The 20097-nt window shown below is 44.3% G+C and overlaps 1 protein-coding gene across 2 annotated transcripts in view; it reads left to right on the top strand.

Annotated features, from left to right (window-relative positions):
* The window catches only part of LOC126203471 (fatty acid-binding protein, muscle-like), an 89558-nt gene that overhangs the window by 9866 nt on the left and 59595 nt on the right, over positions 1-20097 (top strand). The window contains exon 1 of one of the 2 annotated variants that reach the window (XM_049937788.1): positions 4091-4326. The exons of the other annotated variant lie outside the window; for it this stretch is intronic. Within the exon in view, the coding sequence (XP_049793745.1) occupies positions 4248-4326 (79 nt within the window). The 5' untranslated portion in view covers positions 4091-4247. Of the gene's footprint in view, positions 1-4090; positions 4327-20097 lie in introns of those variants that run through there. 2 annotated transcript variants of the gene reach the window in all.

Below are 20097 nucleotides of genomic sequence, written 5' to 3'. Positions count from 1 at the left end.
TAATGCCATCAAAGCGTATGCCGTTACGTAAAGCCTGCGACGTATACTTTTACTGACAGATGAACAATTACTTTCCCAGATACGGAAGTGGTTCAAATGGCTGTAAGCACTATGGGACTTAATATCTGAGGTCATGTCCCCTAGACTTAGAACTACTTAAACGTAACTAACGTAAGGACATCAACACATCCATGCTCGAAGCAAGATTCGAACCTGCGACCGTAGTGGTCGCGCGGTTCCAGACTGAAGCGCCTAGAACCGCTCGGCCACAACGGCCGGCGGAAGTGCCTTAGTCTCATCGCACAGTAAAGGAAAATCAAAAGTGGAAGAGTTGAAATTAAAATACACATTTTGATCAGTAATCAGCGTCATGGTCCAGTTTTCGAAAAAATGATTCGATATGTTTGATTTACCATGGAATTATCCCTATAACGCGATGTTGTATTCCTAAAGATACTTACACAAAAAATGAGAACTGTGACATGTATGCCTTGCACTGGTTCTCTTTAAGCATAAAAATAAAATACAAAGCAAAACTTGAAATGTTTTTGATTTTCAGTTATTAATTTTTTGATAATAAGATTTGAAATGATTATGTCTTTTGTCAATAATTCCATTGTATTTTTTGATGTCACAAAACGTATTGATGTCACATACCTTCGTTATGACAAAAGAAAGACAAACCGTAAAATAGGATTTCGAAACTACGCTCTTCGCCGCTGTTCTAACTCCCTTAATTTTACTATGCGTGAGTCAACTCATGATGTCGAGTCGAAAGTTTGACCGTCGTTTTCTCGAAAACTATGGAGTGTTGGCACCCCTCTACCACCATGCCATGTTTCGATTGCATCAGAGAGCCACCAATGGCGGCTTGCTTTTGTCAGTTACAATACATTTACTCCGTAGTGGTTTTTGTGGCTGACAACAGATGTCAGTACAAGCTGAACTGTAATCTTCGTAATCACAATGCAAGAGACAAAAGCGGTTTTCTCATAGAATCAGAAGAATGTAAGCTGGAAGTTATTCTCTTGGAACGTGGATTAATTTCTTTTATGTTTTTTAAAATTATTCTTATTTTCCATTTTATTTTTACATTACTATTACAAACGGTTGCTGTTAACTTATAACTATGTACAAAATACAAATCATTGTATGTCACCATGGTTATTGACTATGTTTAGGGTTTTGGAGACAGCAGGTTAAAAATTCGTGCCAGGAAACTGCGAATTCAAATGAATCTCTGTTAAGGGTTCAGAGTGCAGTTGCGTATTCTAGTCGAAAGCTTCCATCTAACTCAAAACATGTTATTTTCTGACCTGTTGTTTCTTAATTTTTCACTGTCGATAACGTCTGACCTTGGTCATCGTTGGTTGTGTGTTGGAGCTAGTTGTCTAGTGTATGTGTTGTCTTTCTAAATACGGTGGCTTTTAATTTCCCCATTGGTGTAGGGTTTAAAAACCACAGTTCTCTCCTAGGCATGATAGTAGCAGTGATCCTCACGTCGTCATCCGACTTTTCTACTTACTTACCCAGCCAGTTAAAGGGGGGACTTACAGATTAACATGGACTCCGAACCAAGTAGCAAGTCGGCGTTTTTCACATTTACAAACATTGCAGGAAATGAAATGGCTGATAAGTGATTGATAAATGTCAGGAAACTGACCGAGCATCGATCTCCAGATCTTTGGATTTCTAGTCTGGAACTTAACCCCGAAGTCACCTTACGTCTTTCTATACAGCGTTGTTGATGAATACCTCTGGGGGTTAGAAGACGACTGCATGAGAACTACAAGCCATATAGTAAACAGACACATGTCACTGGATACAGCATCTCTCCAAGTTTCGATAAGTGACTAATAAAAATCTATGGAGTGGTTGCAAAGAGCACTACTAGAGGGCAGACATATTGCCGCATCGAATTAGTTCACATCTATAGCCAGAAATGCCAATGAACAGATTTACAAAGAAATATTCTTTCGCAGTGGCTACGCAAGAAGCGACTGCTACAGTAATGTCTATGGTCTGTCCTCACGTATTGGCGTTTTCTGCATCACAAACGGTGCCCGCATGGGCACCCGTAAAGTGAGTTAAAATTTTGGAGAGATGCTGTTTCAATTGATATGTCCATTTTCTGAATGTATTCTGGTTTTCACGTAGTCATCTTCTACAACTGGGAGGGTACATAAGAAAAACCTCGTATATTTCAGCCGCTTCAAAAATTTAACCACAAGAAACATTCTTGTTTCCACTTTTGGGAACTTAAACTTGTATAATGCTACTGTTGTTCCAAGCACACTTCTCATTCATGCTGGGGTGAGGTTCGCAAAATTTAAGGTGACCACCATCACGCTTGAATTATAGACTCTAAACAGAACGTGATACTAACATTCCTCCTGACCAAGGTTGAAGGTACGCTGGGACAAGCCTTTTACAGGAACCTAATTCACTCTGGTTAGTAGTTTCAGGCTCATGGTTGTGACCTGCGTGAAGGGGTATACTTCATACCCGGCTTCACAGAGCCTAAGTCATCTCAGACCCTGAAAGTTTCTCTGCTGAGTTATTCCACCTCGGTATCACCTTTTGCCAGATTCGTTACAATGAAAGAGAGATAAAAAGCGTATTTCACTGTCGAGAAACCGTGAATCGAGTAATGACGAAAATAGAGAGGTGGTACCTAAACCTACGGCTTCTTTGCGTCACTCAAGTGCCATTTCCATCAGAGGAAGTCACATTCTGTGGGAACAGGACGTAGAGAGATTTTCTCTGCCAACATCTAAGATTAGAGCGATTTTCGCGTCCGTAAACGATGATCTTGGTTTGCGTAAGACAGGAGTCTACTGTGATCCGTACAGTTATGGTATGTCATTCATTGTTCAGACCATCAAGACCTTCGCGGACCGGTGTACAGTGTAGAGACGGTAAGCGTCAGACACCTTACAACAGGCAAACAAATTTACTACTGCAGAACAATTCGTTGGCAACGGCCTTGCCGCAGTCCATACACCGGTTCCCGTGAGATCACCGAAGTTAAACGCCCTTGGGCGTGGCCGGCACCTGGATGGGTGACCATTCAGCCGCCATGCCCTGTTGCCATTTCTCGGGGTGCACTCAGCCTCGTGATGCCAACTGAGGATCTATTCGACCGACTAGTAGCGGCTTCGGTCAAGAATACCATCATAACGATGAGCAGTGTGCTGACCCCACGCCCCTCCTATCCGCATCCTCCACTGAGGATGACACGGCGGTCGGATGGTCCCCGGTAGGCCACTCGTGACCTGAAGACGGAGTGCTTTTTTTTTATTTTTTTCTAGAACAATTCGTTGCTACCATTCATGTTATGAAATATGACAGCATAGAGATTCTGGCGTGCATTTCGAGCTATTGCGATAATTTCATTAAGTAAAGTTGAGATTAAACGAGCAAATGATCTTTTCAGAGACGGAGACTTTCCCTTAAATTTGACTTGGAATCATGCTCTCTCCTTGGCCAAAACAAAGAACGCGAAAGTTAACGCTACTTGCTCGCCCGTTGTCGGTTTCATTCACTACGGACAAATGGACAACTTCTGGCGTGGTCATTTTCGTTTGTATGGTGGCGCTAGTTGTTGTTGGTGTGTTATCTTTCTTCACATGACGTATTACGATTCATGGTTGGCGTACTCCTCCTGCCGAGTGTTTGAGTATCTTTACACAGCTCTCTCTCTCGTTGCATCTCGAGCATATAGAGTAGAAGATGTGAAAAAAAAACAAAAAAAAATATCGTACTCTCCAGGAGATGCTCAAATACTCCAATCGTACACCTACTATCAAGCATATGATGCGCAGAATCATCCAAGGAAGCTCCCAAAGGTAAAATTTCTTACATACTCGCTGAACTGCGCCTTGCGACTACTTGCAAGCTATCACAAAGTGAATCGATTTCGCCGGAATTCATGATCGGTGAAACTAGTCCGATTCCAAGGAGCGATATCCCCTCATCTGTGGCAAAATCGCAGTGTTTTCTGGCGGTCTTGTTACAAGAGCGGCTTTATCACATTAAACGTCGCCCTTATCTAATCGAGGCCCGGAGTCGCGAGATTGTGAAGGCCGGCCATCTACAGCAGTGAACGTTTCGTGGCCGGTTCATTTGGCCACACGTACCGTAAAATTAAAGAAAAAAGTCGTTTCACTTGAATTTCAGTCGAAAACTGCCGAGTTTCGTGGTATGAAAGAGTCGAGAATCGCGAATTGATATCACAGCAAGCCGCAATGGAGAAGATTTCTGGCATCACGTACAAGCTGGATGTTGACAGCCAGGAAAACATGGAGGACCTTCTGTACGCCTACGGTGAGTAACAGCTGGGGCAGCGCAGTCCTTTCCTCTCCCTCACCGACACAACTGCTTCGCCGGGTGACGGTTCAGGGGGCAACATGGATGTTTCATGCAGTGACCTCTGCCTCTGCTTCGGAAACTGACCCACATCTAACTTATGACTATTTCTACTACGATTTCATAGAGGAACAAGTGCAGATAATTTTAAAACGGGGATGAATGTTTCTTTTTTCATTAAAAAGAGTCGGAAGTCCTGAACGGTTTCATATATTATTTCTGGGAAGAAACAGTTTCTTGTTGGTCTTATCTTCTCGTCTTTACACCCGAATAGTCAGTTTGCCTCCTCGAGAATTACACTTGACTGCTCACGTTTTCTAAACTGTTTACTCTGGAAGCCTGTGATGTTCGTTATTTTGTTATGGCCAGCTTGCTCTAAGTAGTGATTTGTTCTCGAAGAGCTTTGTTTGATTTACGCGGTGTTTTCCATAAAGTACCTTCGGTTTAGAGTTATGGATTAGTATATAAAGCAGACATCCCCCCTCCGCCCGAAAACTAAATGTTAAGAAACGTGAAAACAAATGTGTAAAAGTTGTACCGCAGATGTATTTTTGGAATTAAGCACGGCTGTCAGTGTACAATACAAGAGAGTGTGAGTGATGGCTGAAACAAAACAAGCGTAATCGGAGCTCCACATCCAACCCTAGCACACTACCGCCACTCCTCCCGTTCCCTATAGCATGAGAAAAAAATAGTACACTGCAGCGTTTACGAGGAACTCAGTTAGAAAATGACGTGAAAGCCAGCACAATTATGGAACTAAGCATTTTGGCATGTATTTTGATTGAAGCAGTAAACTGTTTCCGTTGTGGTGGTGCAGTAACATTGAAGGTGTATCGGCAAGGAAATGAAAAGTGTAAAAATTTATATATTGTCATTTCTTACCAAAATGAGTACTTGTTTGGATAAGGAAATCAGAGACCTGTGATGTTGTAATTACCACAAATAACGCCTCTAGTATTATACAGAGTTGTTAAGAAGGTAGGTGTGTTTTTGAGGAAGCATACTGTGGAAGGACATCACAATGCGCACTTGGTAGCAGAAAATTGAGGTTGCAGCAAAAAATTTAATCAAACAAGATAGAAAAAGATGAAGACAACTGTTAAACGTTAACGCAGATGAGGGAGGTAGCTCACAATATGGAGCAGCTAGTTTTAATTAACTTCATGCAACAATAAAAATAAGTTAACTTAATAATTGTAACACTTTTGCTCAATTTGGTGCGTTTTTAACTGCGAATGTCCCGTTTTCTCAGATACCTTCCGAACATTAAAGATTTTGAAGGTTCTGCGTAAAACACTCATAAATGTGCATTGAACTGAGTGATTTTATGAATGGTAAATTGTAGTATAAATGTACTCATCGAGTGAAAACCTTATAAAACCTTTCGTATTTATGAAAAAACCATGATTTTAGATGGGCAGAATAACGTCACTGCAGTTGCTATGTTATTGAACTTTCGATACTGTAGTGCTTAGAGTCACTGATGAAATGGACTATGATCATCTGAAATACCGCAGAGGCCAGACAGGATAGCGGAAGCAGAACAATACTGACCAACGTATGAGACTTCAAGTGTCTTGAGAGGGACGGCAATAAGTTTCAGAAAATCTGTTTGGGAGTGCTGGATATCATGCTATGCTATCAATTACTGAATCATTGGCTTAACTTCTTATTAACTGTTGTTCCTACAAAGTTTCTATGGTCTATGCATATCTTGATAGAACGTAAAGACATAACAGTTCACCATTAAATCATTGGTTCAAAAATGGTTCAAATGGCTCTGAGCACTATGGGACTCAACTGCTGAGGTCATTAGTCCCCTAGAACTTAGAACTAGTGAAACCTAACTAACCTAAGGACATCACAAACATCCATGCCCGAGGCAGGATTCGAACCTGCGACCGTAGTGGTCTCGCGGTTTCGGACTTGGTGCCTAGAACCGCTCGGCCATCGCGCCCACCTCGATAATGTTCATGTTGGTGAGTTTAGTGGTCAGCAGAAGTGTTTAAACTCAGAGGCGTGTTCCTGGAGTCACTCTCTAGCAATTCTGGACATGTGGGCTGTCACATTGTCGTGGTGGAATAGCCCAAGTCCGTCGGAATGCACAATGGACATGAAAGAATGAGGGTGTACCCGTGTTCCGCCTCATTTGCGAGCTGAGCAAACACTCTGAAACGGTCTCACACATTTACATGTAACGACATAAGAAGCAGCAGGTGGGTTGCACGAATTCCGTCCTGGGGGAGGGGGGAGAAGCACTTGTGACAGTAAGACTTTTCAAAATGTACAAAAAATCAAACGATGCAGACATAAACCTCAAAGGAATCGAAAAGTTTTATATCATTTTTTTATGCAAACCGATATGTATGGAGTTATTGATACTTTTCTAAAGCTTACCAACAAGAAGCTGGATTAACATAAAATTAAGTACACTGGGGCGCCAAAGAAACAGATACAGGCATGCGTATTGCGACGGTGCGGTAAATAAAGAACTGCGGTTGAAGCGTTCTCACGAATGTGCATATACAAATGTTGGTTGAAAATTGTTATAGCAAATTTGGCTCTCACGTAAGTCTCAGGGGATGATTTCTACACTTGGTGCGTTAGTACACTATTCCACACCCGCTCATTAGTTATAGTTTTTCAATTAATATTCGTGAGTACAGTTTATACTAGGGAACAAAAATTAAGCAATTATTATAGCAAAATCAGTTTTTCACGACACAGTTCAATCACTATTTATTGGCGTTGTCCTTTTCTTTCACACAATGAAATTAGCACTGGTGAGACGGTTTACAGTTTTACTTTAATAATAATTTGAGTCCGAGCCCCCAGTAGCAGTAATGTAGGCTGCTATAAACGAAAATTACTCTATTAATTCGAACAGAACCACAAGTCCCACTGTCCTCTTTGTTCTAGCAGTTTTGGCGCGAAATCACAGATCGCCACTTGTTCACTTACGCCGATGTATACCTCGTAATTCGCACTCACACAAATAATCGTATCACTTCCAGTTCACCAAATATGTGCTTGCACACTTGCACTATTAAACAATACTCTTTGTAGAAATAAATCGGCGCTAGAAAAAGTTCTCAAACGACCACATTGGCCACCCTCAAGTGGGGCTCGCTCGCCATCCACCCTCCAAGACGACTCACCAACGACTGACCTCTGGCCAAGATGGCCGCTCGCTTATATAGGTTCGGATGTCTGCCCCCTGGTTATGCAGTCTCACCAGTTAAGGTCACAAATTTTGATACATTCATCCCTCGACAGAAGTACACCATCGGAACCGCTCTAAAAAGTACATACTATTTACTATGTTACATTAATTTATAGGATTATTCTATCGTCCGTAAATCAAGTTTTAGTTTTTTGCAAAATTTCGCAACTTAGCGCAAATTTGTTTGTTGACATCTCTGCTGCAAAGTTTTAACATAGGACTGCATATAGAAACGTTTTTAGACGTAATCTATAGCGATCTACACATTGCGCTTCTCAAAATCTCCATATCTATAATAATTAATTAATTATGGGAGATAAATCTTAATAATAATTTGCAAATAATGTAAACTATTGCAAGTTAAGTATATAGTATAACTTGTTTAAAATACGTATGATGCCACCCAAAATATTATATAGTGCCGTTCTTTACGTCATGAATTTTCTATTGAATTTTATAAACAATTTTCCCTCAAACTTTGTTTATTGTTCTTTACGGGCTTAATTATTTATGAATCTTAACGTATGACAGCGGCACTCGATCCGCTATGACGAAACGTTTTTAATGAGTGCTCGCTCATCCCTCTAAGTTGTTCTTTACTATTTTTTATTAATCTTTCAGTATCCCTGATCTTAACCTATTTTGAGGTTACTATAACTTTTGCGTCTCGTGACTTGAAATAAACATCGATCTTTCAGAAGGTGCATATTGCTGACCACAATAGCTCTTCACCGTAAGTTACATAGTTTTCGCATAATGTGCCAGAAACCAAGCTGCGGGCCACGTGGCCGCCCAGCGGCGGAGACCATCCCACAGACCATTGTAAATCTCGCGCGGGCGCGCGACACGTCTGCGCGAATCGCGCACCATGTAGCGCGCTAGCTCTCCACAAAGCAGTCCTTGCATACTAAAAATATTCATCTAGTAACGGGGGTTTGTACCGTCACAGTATTCAGAGGTATATAAAAAGGTAGAATACGACGTTGCAATCGGCAACGTATATATGAGACAACAAGTGTCTGGTGTAGTTGTTAGATTGGTCACTGCTGTTACAATGGCAAGTTAACAAGATTTAAGTGAACACTTTCACAAGTGGTGTTATAGGCGGCGCACGAGCGTTGGGACACAGCAACTCTGAGGTAGCGATGAAGTGGGAATTTTTCCCGTACGACCATTTAATGAGTGTACCGCGAATATCATGAATCCGATAAAACATCAAATCTCCACCATCTCTGCGGCCGGAGAAAGATCCTACAAGAAAGGGACCATCGACGACTGAAGAGAACCGTTCAACGTGACAAAAGTGCAACCCTTCCGCAAAAGCTGCAGATGTCAATGCTGCGTGATCAAGTGTCAGCATGCAAACCATTCAACGAAACATCATCGATATACGCTTTTGGAGCTGAAGGCCCACTCGCGTACCCTTGACGACTGAATAACACAAAGCTTTACCCCTCGCCTGGACCCGTCGACACTGACATTGGACTGTTGATGATTGGAAACATATTGCCTGGTTGGACGGGTCTCGTTTCAAATTGTATCGAACGGATGGACGTGTACTGGTTTGGAGACAACCTCTTGAGTCCACGGACCCTACATGTCAGCAAGATGATGGAGGCTCTGTAATGGTGTGGGGCGTGTGCAGTGGGAGTGATATGAGACCACTAGTACGTCTAGATACGACTCTGACAAATGACTCTTTGTAAGCATCCTGTCTGATCACCCGCATTCATTCATGTCCATTGTGCACTCAGACAGACTTGGGCAATTCAAGCTGAGCAATGTGACACCCCACGCGTCCAGAATTGCTACAGAGTGACTCCAGGAACACTCCTCTGAGTTTAAACACTTCCTCTGGCCACCAAACTGCGAAACATGAGCATTATTGAGCATATCTGCAACGTAATGTTCAGAAGAGAACTCCATCCCCTCGTACTCTTACGGATTTACGGACAGTCTTGCAGGATTCATGGTGTCAGTTCCCTCCAGCGCTGCTTCAGACATTAGTTCAGTCCATGTCACGTCGTGTTACGGCAATTCTGCGTGCTCGCGGGGGCCCTACACGATATTAGGCAGGTGTACCAGTTTCTTTGGCTCTTCAGTGTAATTCGTATCTAAAATAAAATCTCAAATGTTTCATTGAGCTCCTTCATTTAAATGATGCTCGTTGATCGAAAAATGCACGAATAATTTGAGGGACGACCCAACGAAAGAGAGTCATGACTTGAGAAACGACTTGCTGACTCCAGCTTTAGCGCGGGGTGATCTCGAAGATGTGTCTATGAGCGAATTTGACGTGTTGTCCATCTAAATACATGGGGCAGTCAAATGAAACCGAGACAGATGGAAAAAAGGCAAGGAAACTGTCTATTAACAGCCAGTGTCTGGATGGAAAAATGTTTACTGTTACCTATAGAATCGTGATTGTCCCCGGGTGTGCACTTTTTCGTCCGAAGTGAGTCGACATCCACGAATGTCTTCATTCAGGACTCCAAAAATACGGAAATCACATGGGGTGAGAACGGCACTGTATGTAGTATATGTAAGGACTTTACAACGAAGCTTCTGCGGTGTAGTCGAAACAACAGACATGCCAGGTCCGAGAAAGTCATGATGTCCTTTCTCTTTTGACTGCGACGGCCCGCTGGTCATTGACTTTCTGAAAAACTGCTCAACAATTAACGGATAGCAGTTCGTGGACACTATGCAGTCAATGGAAGGAAACTATCAAGTCCAAACTCCCAGGAATGTTGACGGACGGTATCATTCTGTTTGCAGGAGAATGCCCGCTCACAAGTTGCCAAAGCTGTTTCGCTGGAAATCCCTAAACGTTCTCCATACCTTCCAGCGATTTCAAAATTTTTGGACCCTGAAGAAAGAAATGCGCGGCTGTCCGTCTGCTTCGGATGAGAGATACACAACTGGGTATAATCGTAGTTCCGTGGACTACCGAAAACATTTTTCCATGAAGGTCTCAGTGAGATAAATGTACTGACAGTTACGGCGATTGCTGTTGAATAATAAACAGTTTATTTATTTTTTCCCGTCTCGTTTCCATTTGACTGCCCCTTATACAGGGTGAATCACCTAAAAGTAGCACCTTAAATATTGCAGAAATAAAAAGTAACATTTGTGCGCATTTTGCACACAATCGATTGGTAATAAGGAGTCGTATTACGAAAAACTGACCTATGTGCTAATGGTTCTCTGTCCACCACCACACGCTTACGCTCCATCGACGCTGACGTTCCACCTGCTGAAGCCAGCGGGAATAGTAAAAAATGCATGTTTACACGTCCATGATTGATAAATGTTGCTTCATTAGTAAACAAGAGACGTGATGCGTCTAAAGTATCTTGTCTTAATGCCCATGTACGGAAGTTAGCACGATTGTGATAATCGTCTCCACGGAGCTCATGATGGAGAGACATGTAATAGGGGTAGAACCAATGTGGATGGATAATGATTGGGACACTTGCATGACATGCCTCTTCCTCGTGCGATAAGGTGCGGATCGTCTGCAGCAAGAATATTAGTTTTTCTCTCGTCACTTGTTTCCTCCTCTTACTTTCATGTAACTGGTTAAAGAGCCTGACAAATAATTACCTAGATGGATGACGTCTGTTGGGATGTATTGCCGCATACAGTACAGGAACGAACTGCATTCTTCCTAGTCGGCTGGTGTGGCCGAGCGGTTCTAGGCGCTACAGTCTGGAACCGCGCGACCGCTACGGTCGCAGGTTCGAATCCTGCCTCGGGCATGGATGTGTGTGACGTCCTTAGATTAGTTAGGGTTAATTAGTTCTAAGTTCTAGGGGACTGATGACCTTAGAAGTTAAGTCCCATAGTGATCAGAGCCATTTTTTGCATTCTTCCTAGACTCGTCACACACCATGAACGTGTCGGCTTTTCTTCATTGGTAAATCCCACAGTCCACTCACGACCAACTGCATGGACTGTCGTGCACTAACTGACAAGCAAGTCGCAATGCAATCAACGAACACACACGCACACTGTAAGGAAACATAACAACATCATACCTTGCGACTAGAGCCCCTTGCACATGCCTTTACTGATATCTGATTACGGATGCCCTTTAGGGCCACAGGTAGTTTCCGAAGGTCGTTCCTATAACCAAATATTTTTAATGTTTATTGACTGAACCGATGCACATGTGAAAAATTTGAAAAGGAATATTCGCCTGCAAATTAAACAGTCTGGTAAAAAAAGAAAAAATAATTCTAAGAGCTTAGAAGAGGAGCAGGAAACGAAATGAAACTTCATTGGCTGAGAGCGTATGTTACGCTATTTCATTGATTACAAAATCGCGTCAAATTTACAAAGAACTTGACAGTACCAGTCCACTTATCAGTATGGCGTTTCACCCTCTATGACCTCAATGGATGCACAGATCGTGTTGGGAAGGATGTCATAAATTACTTGAATCCTCTACTGAAGAAGCTGGCCCACAACTGTTGTAATTTGTCCTTGATATCCTGGGACGGGGTTCAGGTCCCAGTTCACATGTTCTACACTCCTGGAAATTGAAACAAGAACACCGTGAATTCATTGTCCCAGGAAGGGGAAACTTTATTGACACATTCCTGGGGTCAGATACATCACATGATCACACTGACAGAACCACAGGCACATAGACACAGGCAACAGAGCATGCACAATGTCGGCACTAGTACAGTGTATATCCACCTTTCGCAGCAATGCAGGCTGCTATTCTCCCATGGAGACGATCGTAGAGATGCTGGATGTAGTCCTGTGGAACGGCTTGCCATGCCATTTCCACCTGGCGCCTCAGTTGGACCAGCGTTCGTGCTGGACGTGCAGACCGCGTGAGACGACGCTTCATCCAGTCCCAAACATACTCACTTGGGGACAGATCCGGAGATCTTGCTGGCCAGGGTAGTTGACTTACACCTTCTAGAGCACGTTGGGTGGCACGGGATACATGCGGACGTGCATTGTCCTGTTGGAACAGCAAGTTCCCTTGCCGGTCGAGGAATGGTAGAACGATGGGTTCGATGACGGTTTGGATGTACCGTGTACTATTCAGTGTCCCCTCGACGATCACCAGTGGTTTACGGCCAGTGTAGGAGATCGCTCCCCACACCATGATGCCGGGTGTTGGCCCTGTGTGCCTCGGTCGTATGCAGTCCTGATTGTGGCGCTCACCTGCACGGCGCCAAACACGCATACGACCATCATTGACACCAAGGCAGAAGCGACTCTCATCGCTGAAGACGACACGTCTCCATTCGTCCCTCCATTCACGCCTGTCGCGACACCACTGGAGGCGGGCTGCACGATGTTGGGGCGTGAGCGGAAGACGGCCTAACGGTGTGCGGGACCGTAGCCCAGCTTCATGGAGACGGTTGCGAATGGTCCTCGCCGATACCCCAGGAGCAACAGTGTCCCTAATTTGCTGGGAAGTGGCGGTGCGGTCCCCTACGGCACTGCGTAGGATCCTACGGTCTTGGCGTGCATCCGTGCGTCGCTGCGGTCCGGTCCCAGGTCGACGGGCACGTGCACCTTCCGCCGACCACTGGCGACAACATCGATGTACTGTGGAGACCTCACGCCCCACGTGTTGAGCAATTCGGCGGTACGTCCACCCGGCCTCCCGCATGCCCACTATACGCCCTCGCTCAAAGTCCGTCAACTGCACATACGGTTCACGTCCACGCTGTCGCGGCATGCTACCAGTGTTAAAGACTGCGATGGAGCTCCGTATGCCACGGCAAACTGGCTGACACTGACGGCGGCGGTGCACAAATGCTGCGCAGCTAGCGCCATTCGACGGCCAACACCGCGGTTCCTGGTGTGTCCGCTGTGCCGTGCGTGTGATCATTGCTTGTACAGCCCTCTCGCAGTGTCCGGAGCAAGTATGGTGGGTCTGACACACCGGTGTCAATGTGTTCTTTTTTCCATTTCCAGGAGTGTATATTTTCTTCCATATCTTTATTCACTCATTTGGACACTTCTTTCGTTAACCATTGTCTATTGGCTAAGGCTGACGTCACGTGGTACGAATGCGCGTTCTCCACTTTACTTAACTCGTGGCAGATCTGCCATCAGCTCAATAATGCTATCGTTTCCCCTCTACTTTCCAATCTTCATATTCCGCCGCGCCTTTATCAACATATCCCACCAACTACACACCCTCAACATACTCTCCCAAAGAAACTTCAGTCATTTCTTCAACCATTGTCCCCTCCCAAATCATGAACTCTGCCAACTCCGCCTTGACATTTGCGCATCCTAATATCTATAAGTCGACTCCACCCAATCCACCTTCCTTCAGCCCACCTTTTTGCCCCATCTGCCTTTCTTCTCTCCCCCCCCCCTCACCCCCACGTTTCCCCAATAACCATGAGTTATTACCAATTCCCCCTCTCTACATCACCTCCTCTTCTGTCCCACCAGCCACTCCTACCCCATTGCTGCTATACGGCAGTCCTCCATCCTTATATCACTGCATTCCTGCCCTCCTCCCTGGCCAACATTCTCCCTTTCAACAACTGACTCCCTATTTCATAGCAGATCTTCCAAGTTTCTACCGACAGGAAAGTGCATCTTTCACATATCAATGATTCAGCTACATGTTTTAAATGTGTCCTTATTGCGTTTCGTTTTACCTGTTATTATTACTGTTTTAATTAAAAGTGCAAGAAGTCATCTATAGTTTATCTATAAAACTTCCATTTTACTTTTCACCTTTAAAAAGCTTTAAATTCAATGTAAATATCTCCAGCATTTGTTAATTTTTTCGTGTAATTTAATTTTCTTTACTATCAGTTGGCCTGTATTACTGACAGCCCATCCCTCACCCGCCCGTGTGGACGAGTGTTGAAGAAATAACAATAATAAAAACCCATCATCAGTAGTAAACGAGTGTGATTTCACGCAACTGTCCCGTGCACTTCCGGCTGCAGCCACATGGGTAAATGCGATGGCTCTGAGCACTATGGGACTTAACTTCTGAGGTCATCAGTCCCCTAGACTTAGAACTACTTAAACCTAACTAACCTAACAACATCACGCACATCCATGCCCGAGGCAGGATTCGAACCTGCGACCGTAGCGGCCGCGCGGTTCCAGACTGTAGCGCCTAGAACCTTCTGGGCCACTCCGGCAGGCTAAATACGATGTTGTTGATCTTTCTTTGTCGCACACAATGCTAGTTTATGACATACCTATTTAATCTCAAACTCTTTATAGATTTACAGTGAGTTAGATCTGAGGATGAGGAGCATAGAGCCCGAAACATGTCATCATTTTTAAATAAATGATTGTTGTGGTCTTGACTATTTTTATTAACTCATGAATTATAGAACGAATTTAAAAATTTAAAATGCTATAGTATTCGACTTATGAAGAGTCGTCGCCTTGTGTTTAAAAATTTAACACACCAACTCAGTTTTAAAGTTAGAAACAGTGCATGTGTCTTGAAGCACCGTAACCCACAGCGCACAAATTACTCAGACTATGTTCACCCAGTATCTGAGAATAAGAGGGCTTAGCCATTTTGAAGAAACTTTACACATAATCTCCCATGTTTTGGAAATTTCTCGCTGACACGAATCAAAAAATAAGGAAAGGGAGAAACTTTATTGCTTGCTACATTTTCGCTGTTCACACAGCAAAACTTCATCATCGGGCGAACGGGATCGCGCAGTGAATAGCACACTGGATTCGCGTTCGGGAGAATGACGGTTCAGACCGCATCCGGTCATCTTGATTTAGGTTTTCCCTGATTTCCCTAAATACTTTCAGGCAAATGCAGGGATGGAGTTCTTGAAAGGCCACGGCCGATTTCCTTCCCCATCCTTCCCTAATTCGAACGTGTGCTCCGTCTAATGACCTCGCTGTCGACGAGTTGTTAAACACTAATCTCCTCGTCCTCCCCTGTATTACTTCTTCACTAATAACACGTTTTCTGGTTGTATATGCCATTGAATATACCTGATACATTAAATCATTGAGAGACACATAGCTTGAGGCATATGACGTGATCAACACTGAAATATGTGAAACGGATGTTTTATGTATGAGAGTTCGGTTATTTAAATAATAGAATGGCAAGGGGAGGGAGGGGGAGGAGCCTGTGTCTTTCTAACTAGACCTAATCTTTTCGTTTCTACTTTGGTTTAAAACCGAAGTACGAGTGGATAGTAAGTTACACTCCGAAACCAATAGTTTCTTTGCGCCGGTTGTAAATTGCATTTTCAAGCGGTTGTTGTCAGGGGACTCCAAGCATTAGCGAGCTCGCTCACTTGCTTGTTCATCACCCAACGTACATCGGGCCGAGACGGTGACAACACAGGATCAAAAGGCGTTTTCTGTTCTCACTTCAGCCGGTGCATTTCTATTCCAACCGTGTGGCGTGGTCGGGGTTGCGAATCTGCAGCCCCCACCTCCCAACGTGTACGGCATTCCACTGCTGGCCTCCAAGGTCACCTGAAATCATGACACGTGATTCTTTTCTCGTGGACGTTTCTGGTACACATAGTCTGCCTCCCCTAGAGCAAGTTAGGCTTACCTGCAACGCCGTAAGCAACGGGAAGCAATGCAACAAATCATGACAGGCTTCCTGAAGTTTCACTCTCGTCTGGATGTCATGCGTCCGATGGACGGCATATTGAACATTTGTGAAAGCTTAATTAAAACTCTTGTAAATATCTCAGGCATATACTGTTCGCGATTACTAACTGCGTACTAAAGGAAGCAGTTCACAGCCACATATGTGTTTTAGGGACTAACGACGTAATTGAGCTCATACGAAACTTTGGGCTTAATTACGCTGATCACAAACATTACCTTCAACTAGTACAGTCCGCCAACATCATGAATGGTTTAAAGTGAGCATGACAGATATCACTCTCAGTATCACAAAAGAAGAGTTGTGTTGGGAAACCATGAAAGTTGGTTCAGTCCCCTAAATGAAAAGTACTTCAGACACTGATATGTTTCCTTCTCGATATGACAATGTTCCCTCCTGCGTACCACATGCAGGATGGACGCAAAAATAATGAAACACAAAAACCGAACACATTACCAGGCGTAATGTGGTGTAAGAAAACCGTTGACATTCAAAACAGCTTCTACTCTTCCGGAAATGATAAATACCTGTACAGTTTTCATGGAAATCTTGAATCATCTTGGTGCAAAATAGTGGCAAGTTTGGTTAGCGATGTGGATAGTATTTATCTACGAACGGCACCTGTCCAATGTCGCCAATACGTTAGAAGTGTCAATCGGGATCAGAATTGTGTTCTGTGTAGTTGTGAGCGTATTATGTCGGAGCTTCGAAAGTGGGCAAATTGTTGGTGCTCGTGTGGTGCTTGCTTCCGTCACAAAGGGAGCTGAAGAGTTTGGGGTCTCAGGACGCATTGTATCGAAGATTTTCAGGACGTAATGTATTCAAGATTTATACGGCGTACAAGGAAAGCAGAAGTCCGCTAAGTCACAACACGGACAAAAGTGTGCGTTGAATGATAGCGACAGACGGTCACTGAAGAGGGTTTTAATGAAAAATGTGATGAGGACAGCTGTGAAAGTCACTGCAGAATTGAGTGTCACACTCGCGAACCCAGTCAGCACCAAAACAACAGGAAAGGGTTTCATATGCTGGGAATTACAAAGGCAGCTGGAATTCCAATACTCACCAGTGATGCAAATGCCTGTAACCGAAATGACACAGTGCAGAAGCCATAAAACTGGAGGATGGAACAATGAAAGAAAATCATTTTGTCAGATGAGTCTTGTTTCACACTGTTTCCAAGTACTGGCGGGCGTTACGCCCCGAGAATGAAACTAGGTGCTGACTCGGTGAGGATTTTGACAGCTTTACTGCGGTATTCCATGACCCCAAAGTTGATCTGCAAGGCAGTACTGCCAAGTAGTATGTGACCAGAATGACATTTTCACTCTGCAGTGGAGTGTGCGCTGATATGAAACTTCCTGGCAGATTAAAACTGTGTGACGGACCGAGACTCGAACTCCGGACCTTTGCCTTTCGCGGGCAAGTGCTCTACCAACTGTGCTACACAAGCACGACTCACGCCCCGTCCTCACAGCTTTACTTCTGCCAATACCTCGTCTCCTACCTTCCAAACTTTACAGAAGCTCTCCTGCGAACCTTGCAGAACTAGCATTCCTGAAAGAAAGGATACTGTGGAGACTTGGCTCTGCCAAAGCCTGGGGGATGTTTCCAGAATGATATTTTCACTCTGCAGCGGAGTGTGCGCTGATATGAAACTTCCTGGCAGATTAAAACTGTATACTGGACCGAGACTCGAACTCGGGACCTTTGCCTTCCGCGGGCAAGTGCTCTACCAACTGAGCTACACAAGCACGACTCACGCCCCGTCCTCACAGCTTTACTTCTGCCAGTACCTCGTCTCCTACCTTCCAAACTTTACAGAAGCTCTCCTGCGAACCTTGCAGAACTAGCACTCCTGAAAGAAAGGATACTGTGGAGACTTGGCTCTGCCAAAGCCTGGGGGATGTTTCCAGAATGATATTTTCACTCTGCAGCGGAGTGTGCGCTGATATGAAAGCCATGTCTCCGCAATATCCTTTCTTTCAGGAGTGCTAGTTCTACAAGGTTCGCAGGAGAGCTACTGTAAAGTTTGGAAGGTAGGAGACGAGGTACTGGCAGAAGTAAAGCTGTGAGGATGGGGCGTGAGTCGTGCTTGGGTAGCTCAGTTGGTAGAGCACTTGCCCGCGAAAGGCAAAGGTCCCGAGTTCGAGTCTCGGTCCAGCACACAGTTTTAATCTGCCAGGAAGTTTCAGTATGTGACCAGTTTCTCAAATCAGGTCCATCCCATGGAGCATTGCTTGTTCTGCAGTGGTGATGCTGCGCTCCAAGATTACAGGACCACTGTTCACACAGCTCGAGTCCTGCAGGACTGTCGCACATCCACTAGCCACCACCGTCATCAGACGTCAACATTATTGAACCTTTGTGACCTGCTTGGGAGAAAAGGGTGCTTTATTACTATCCACTTGCCGGCCGTTGTGGCCGAGCGGTTCTAGGCGTTTCAGTCCGGAACCGATCTGCTGCTACGGTCACAGGTTCGAATCCTGTCTCGGGCATGGATGTGTGTGATGTCCTTAGGTTAGGTAGGTTTAAGTAGTTCTAAGTCTAGGGGACTGATGACCTCAGATGTTAAGTTCCATAGTATTCAGAGCCATTTGAACCATTTTACTATCCACGTCCATCAACGTCATCTGAATTTGCCATTATTTTGCTCGAAGAATGGTATAAGATTCACATGAAAACTGTGCGGTACCTGAATTTATCCTTTCCGATCGAATGGAAGCTGTTTTGAACGTCAACGCTTTCCCTGCATCGTATTACGCACGGTAATGTGTTCTTTTTTTGTGTTTCCATATTTTTGTGCCCATCCTGTATGTTGTACATGGGAGGTAACGTTCTCATATCGAGAAGGAAACATGTCAATGTCTGAAGTATTTTCCATTTAGGGGACTGAACCAACTTTTGTGGTCTCCCAAGCTAGTAACACTACATAACACTTCCTTTGTAATACTGGGAGTGATATGTGTGATGCTCGCTTTAAGACATTCATGATGTTGACTGGCGGACTAGGCAGTGATGAGCGTAATTAAGCCCAAAGCTTCGTATGAGCTCAATTACGTCGTTAGTCCCTAAAACACATATTTGGCTGTGAACTGCTTCCTTCAAAAAATGTGTGTGTGTGTAAAATCTTATGGGACTTAACTGCTAAGGTCATTAGTCCCGAAGCTTACACACTACTTAACCTAAATTATCCTAAGAACAAACACACCCATGTCCGAGGGAGGACTCGAGCCTCCGCCGGGACCAGCCGCACAGTCTATGACTGCAGCGCCTAAGACCGCTCGGCTAATCCGCGAGGCGCTTCCTTCAATACGCAGTTAGTAACGTGAACAGAATATGCCTGAGGTACTCTTCTTACCGCGGGAGGATGTACGTCGTTACACGTTGATATCACTCAAATTTCAGGTTCCAGCGCACTGTGTTTTAGCCATCTGATAACACAGTTATCTAATCGTACTTCCTGTTTTGCAGAGAAGTAAGGCAGCTACACAGCTATATATTCAGGTGCAGCTCCGCGCAACTTGTTAACATCCATTGGTCACGTGTCCATCATGACTCTTGGTTCAGCCGTAGAATCTTCCAGCGACGCCGTCTCCAACCGTGAATCGATGAAACAGTTCTCTGGAATAATATATAAACTTGACGTTGACACTCAAGAGAACCTGGAGGACTTACTCTACGAAATGGGTGAGTGACACGCCTTTGCATAAACTACGATTGCTGACAACTGCAGGCCGAAGTGTTGCAGTGTAATTCACTTCATGAATAAACTTCCAGTGTTTCCGATTCCTCTCCACTGACAGCTGTGTGGCGTTCATATGAGGCCCCACGTTTTGTATTTCTGTTATATCGGAGAATCCTCTGCCACTTCTGCTGTCTACGAACA

This window comes from Schistocerca nitens, chromosome 9 (assembly GCF_023898315.1).
Source record: "Schistocerca nitens isolate TAMUIC-IGC-003100 chromosome 9, iqSchNite1.1, whole genome shotgun sequence".
NCBI classification, from domain to species: domain Eukaryota; kingdom Metazoa; phylum Arthropoda; class Insecta; order Orthoptera; family Acrididae; genus Schistocerca; species Schistocerca nitens.
Note: the sequence above shows the minus strand (reverse complement) of the source record. Positions and strands in the feature narration are given on the sequence as shown.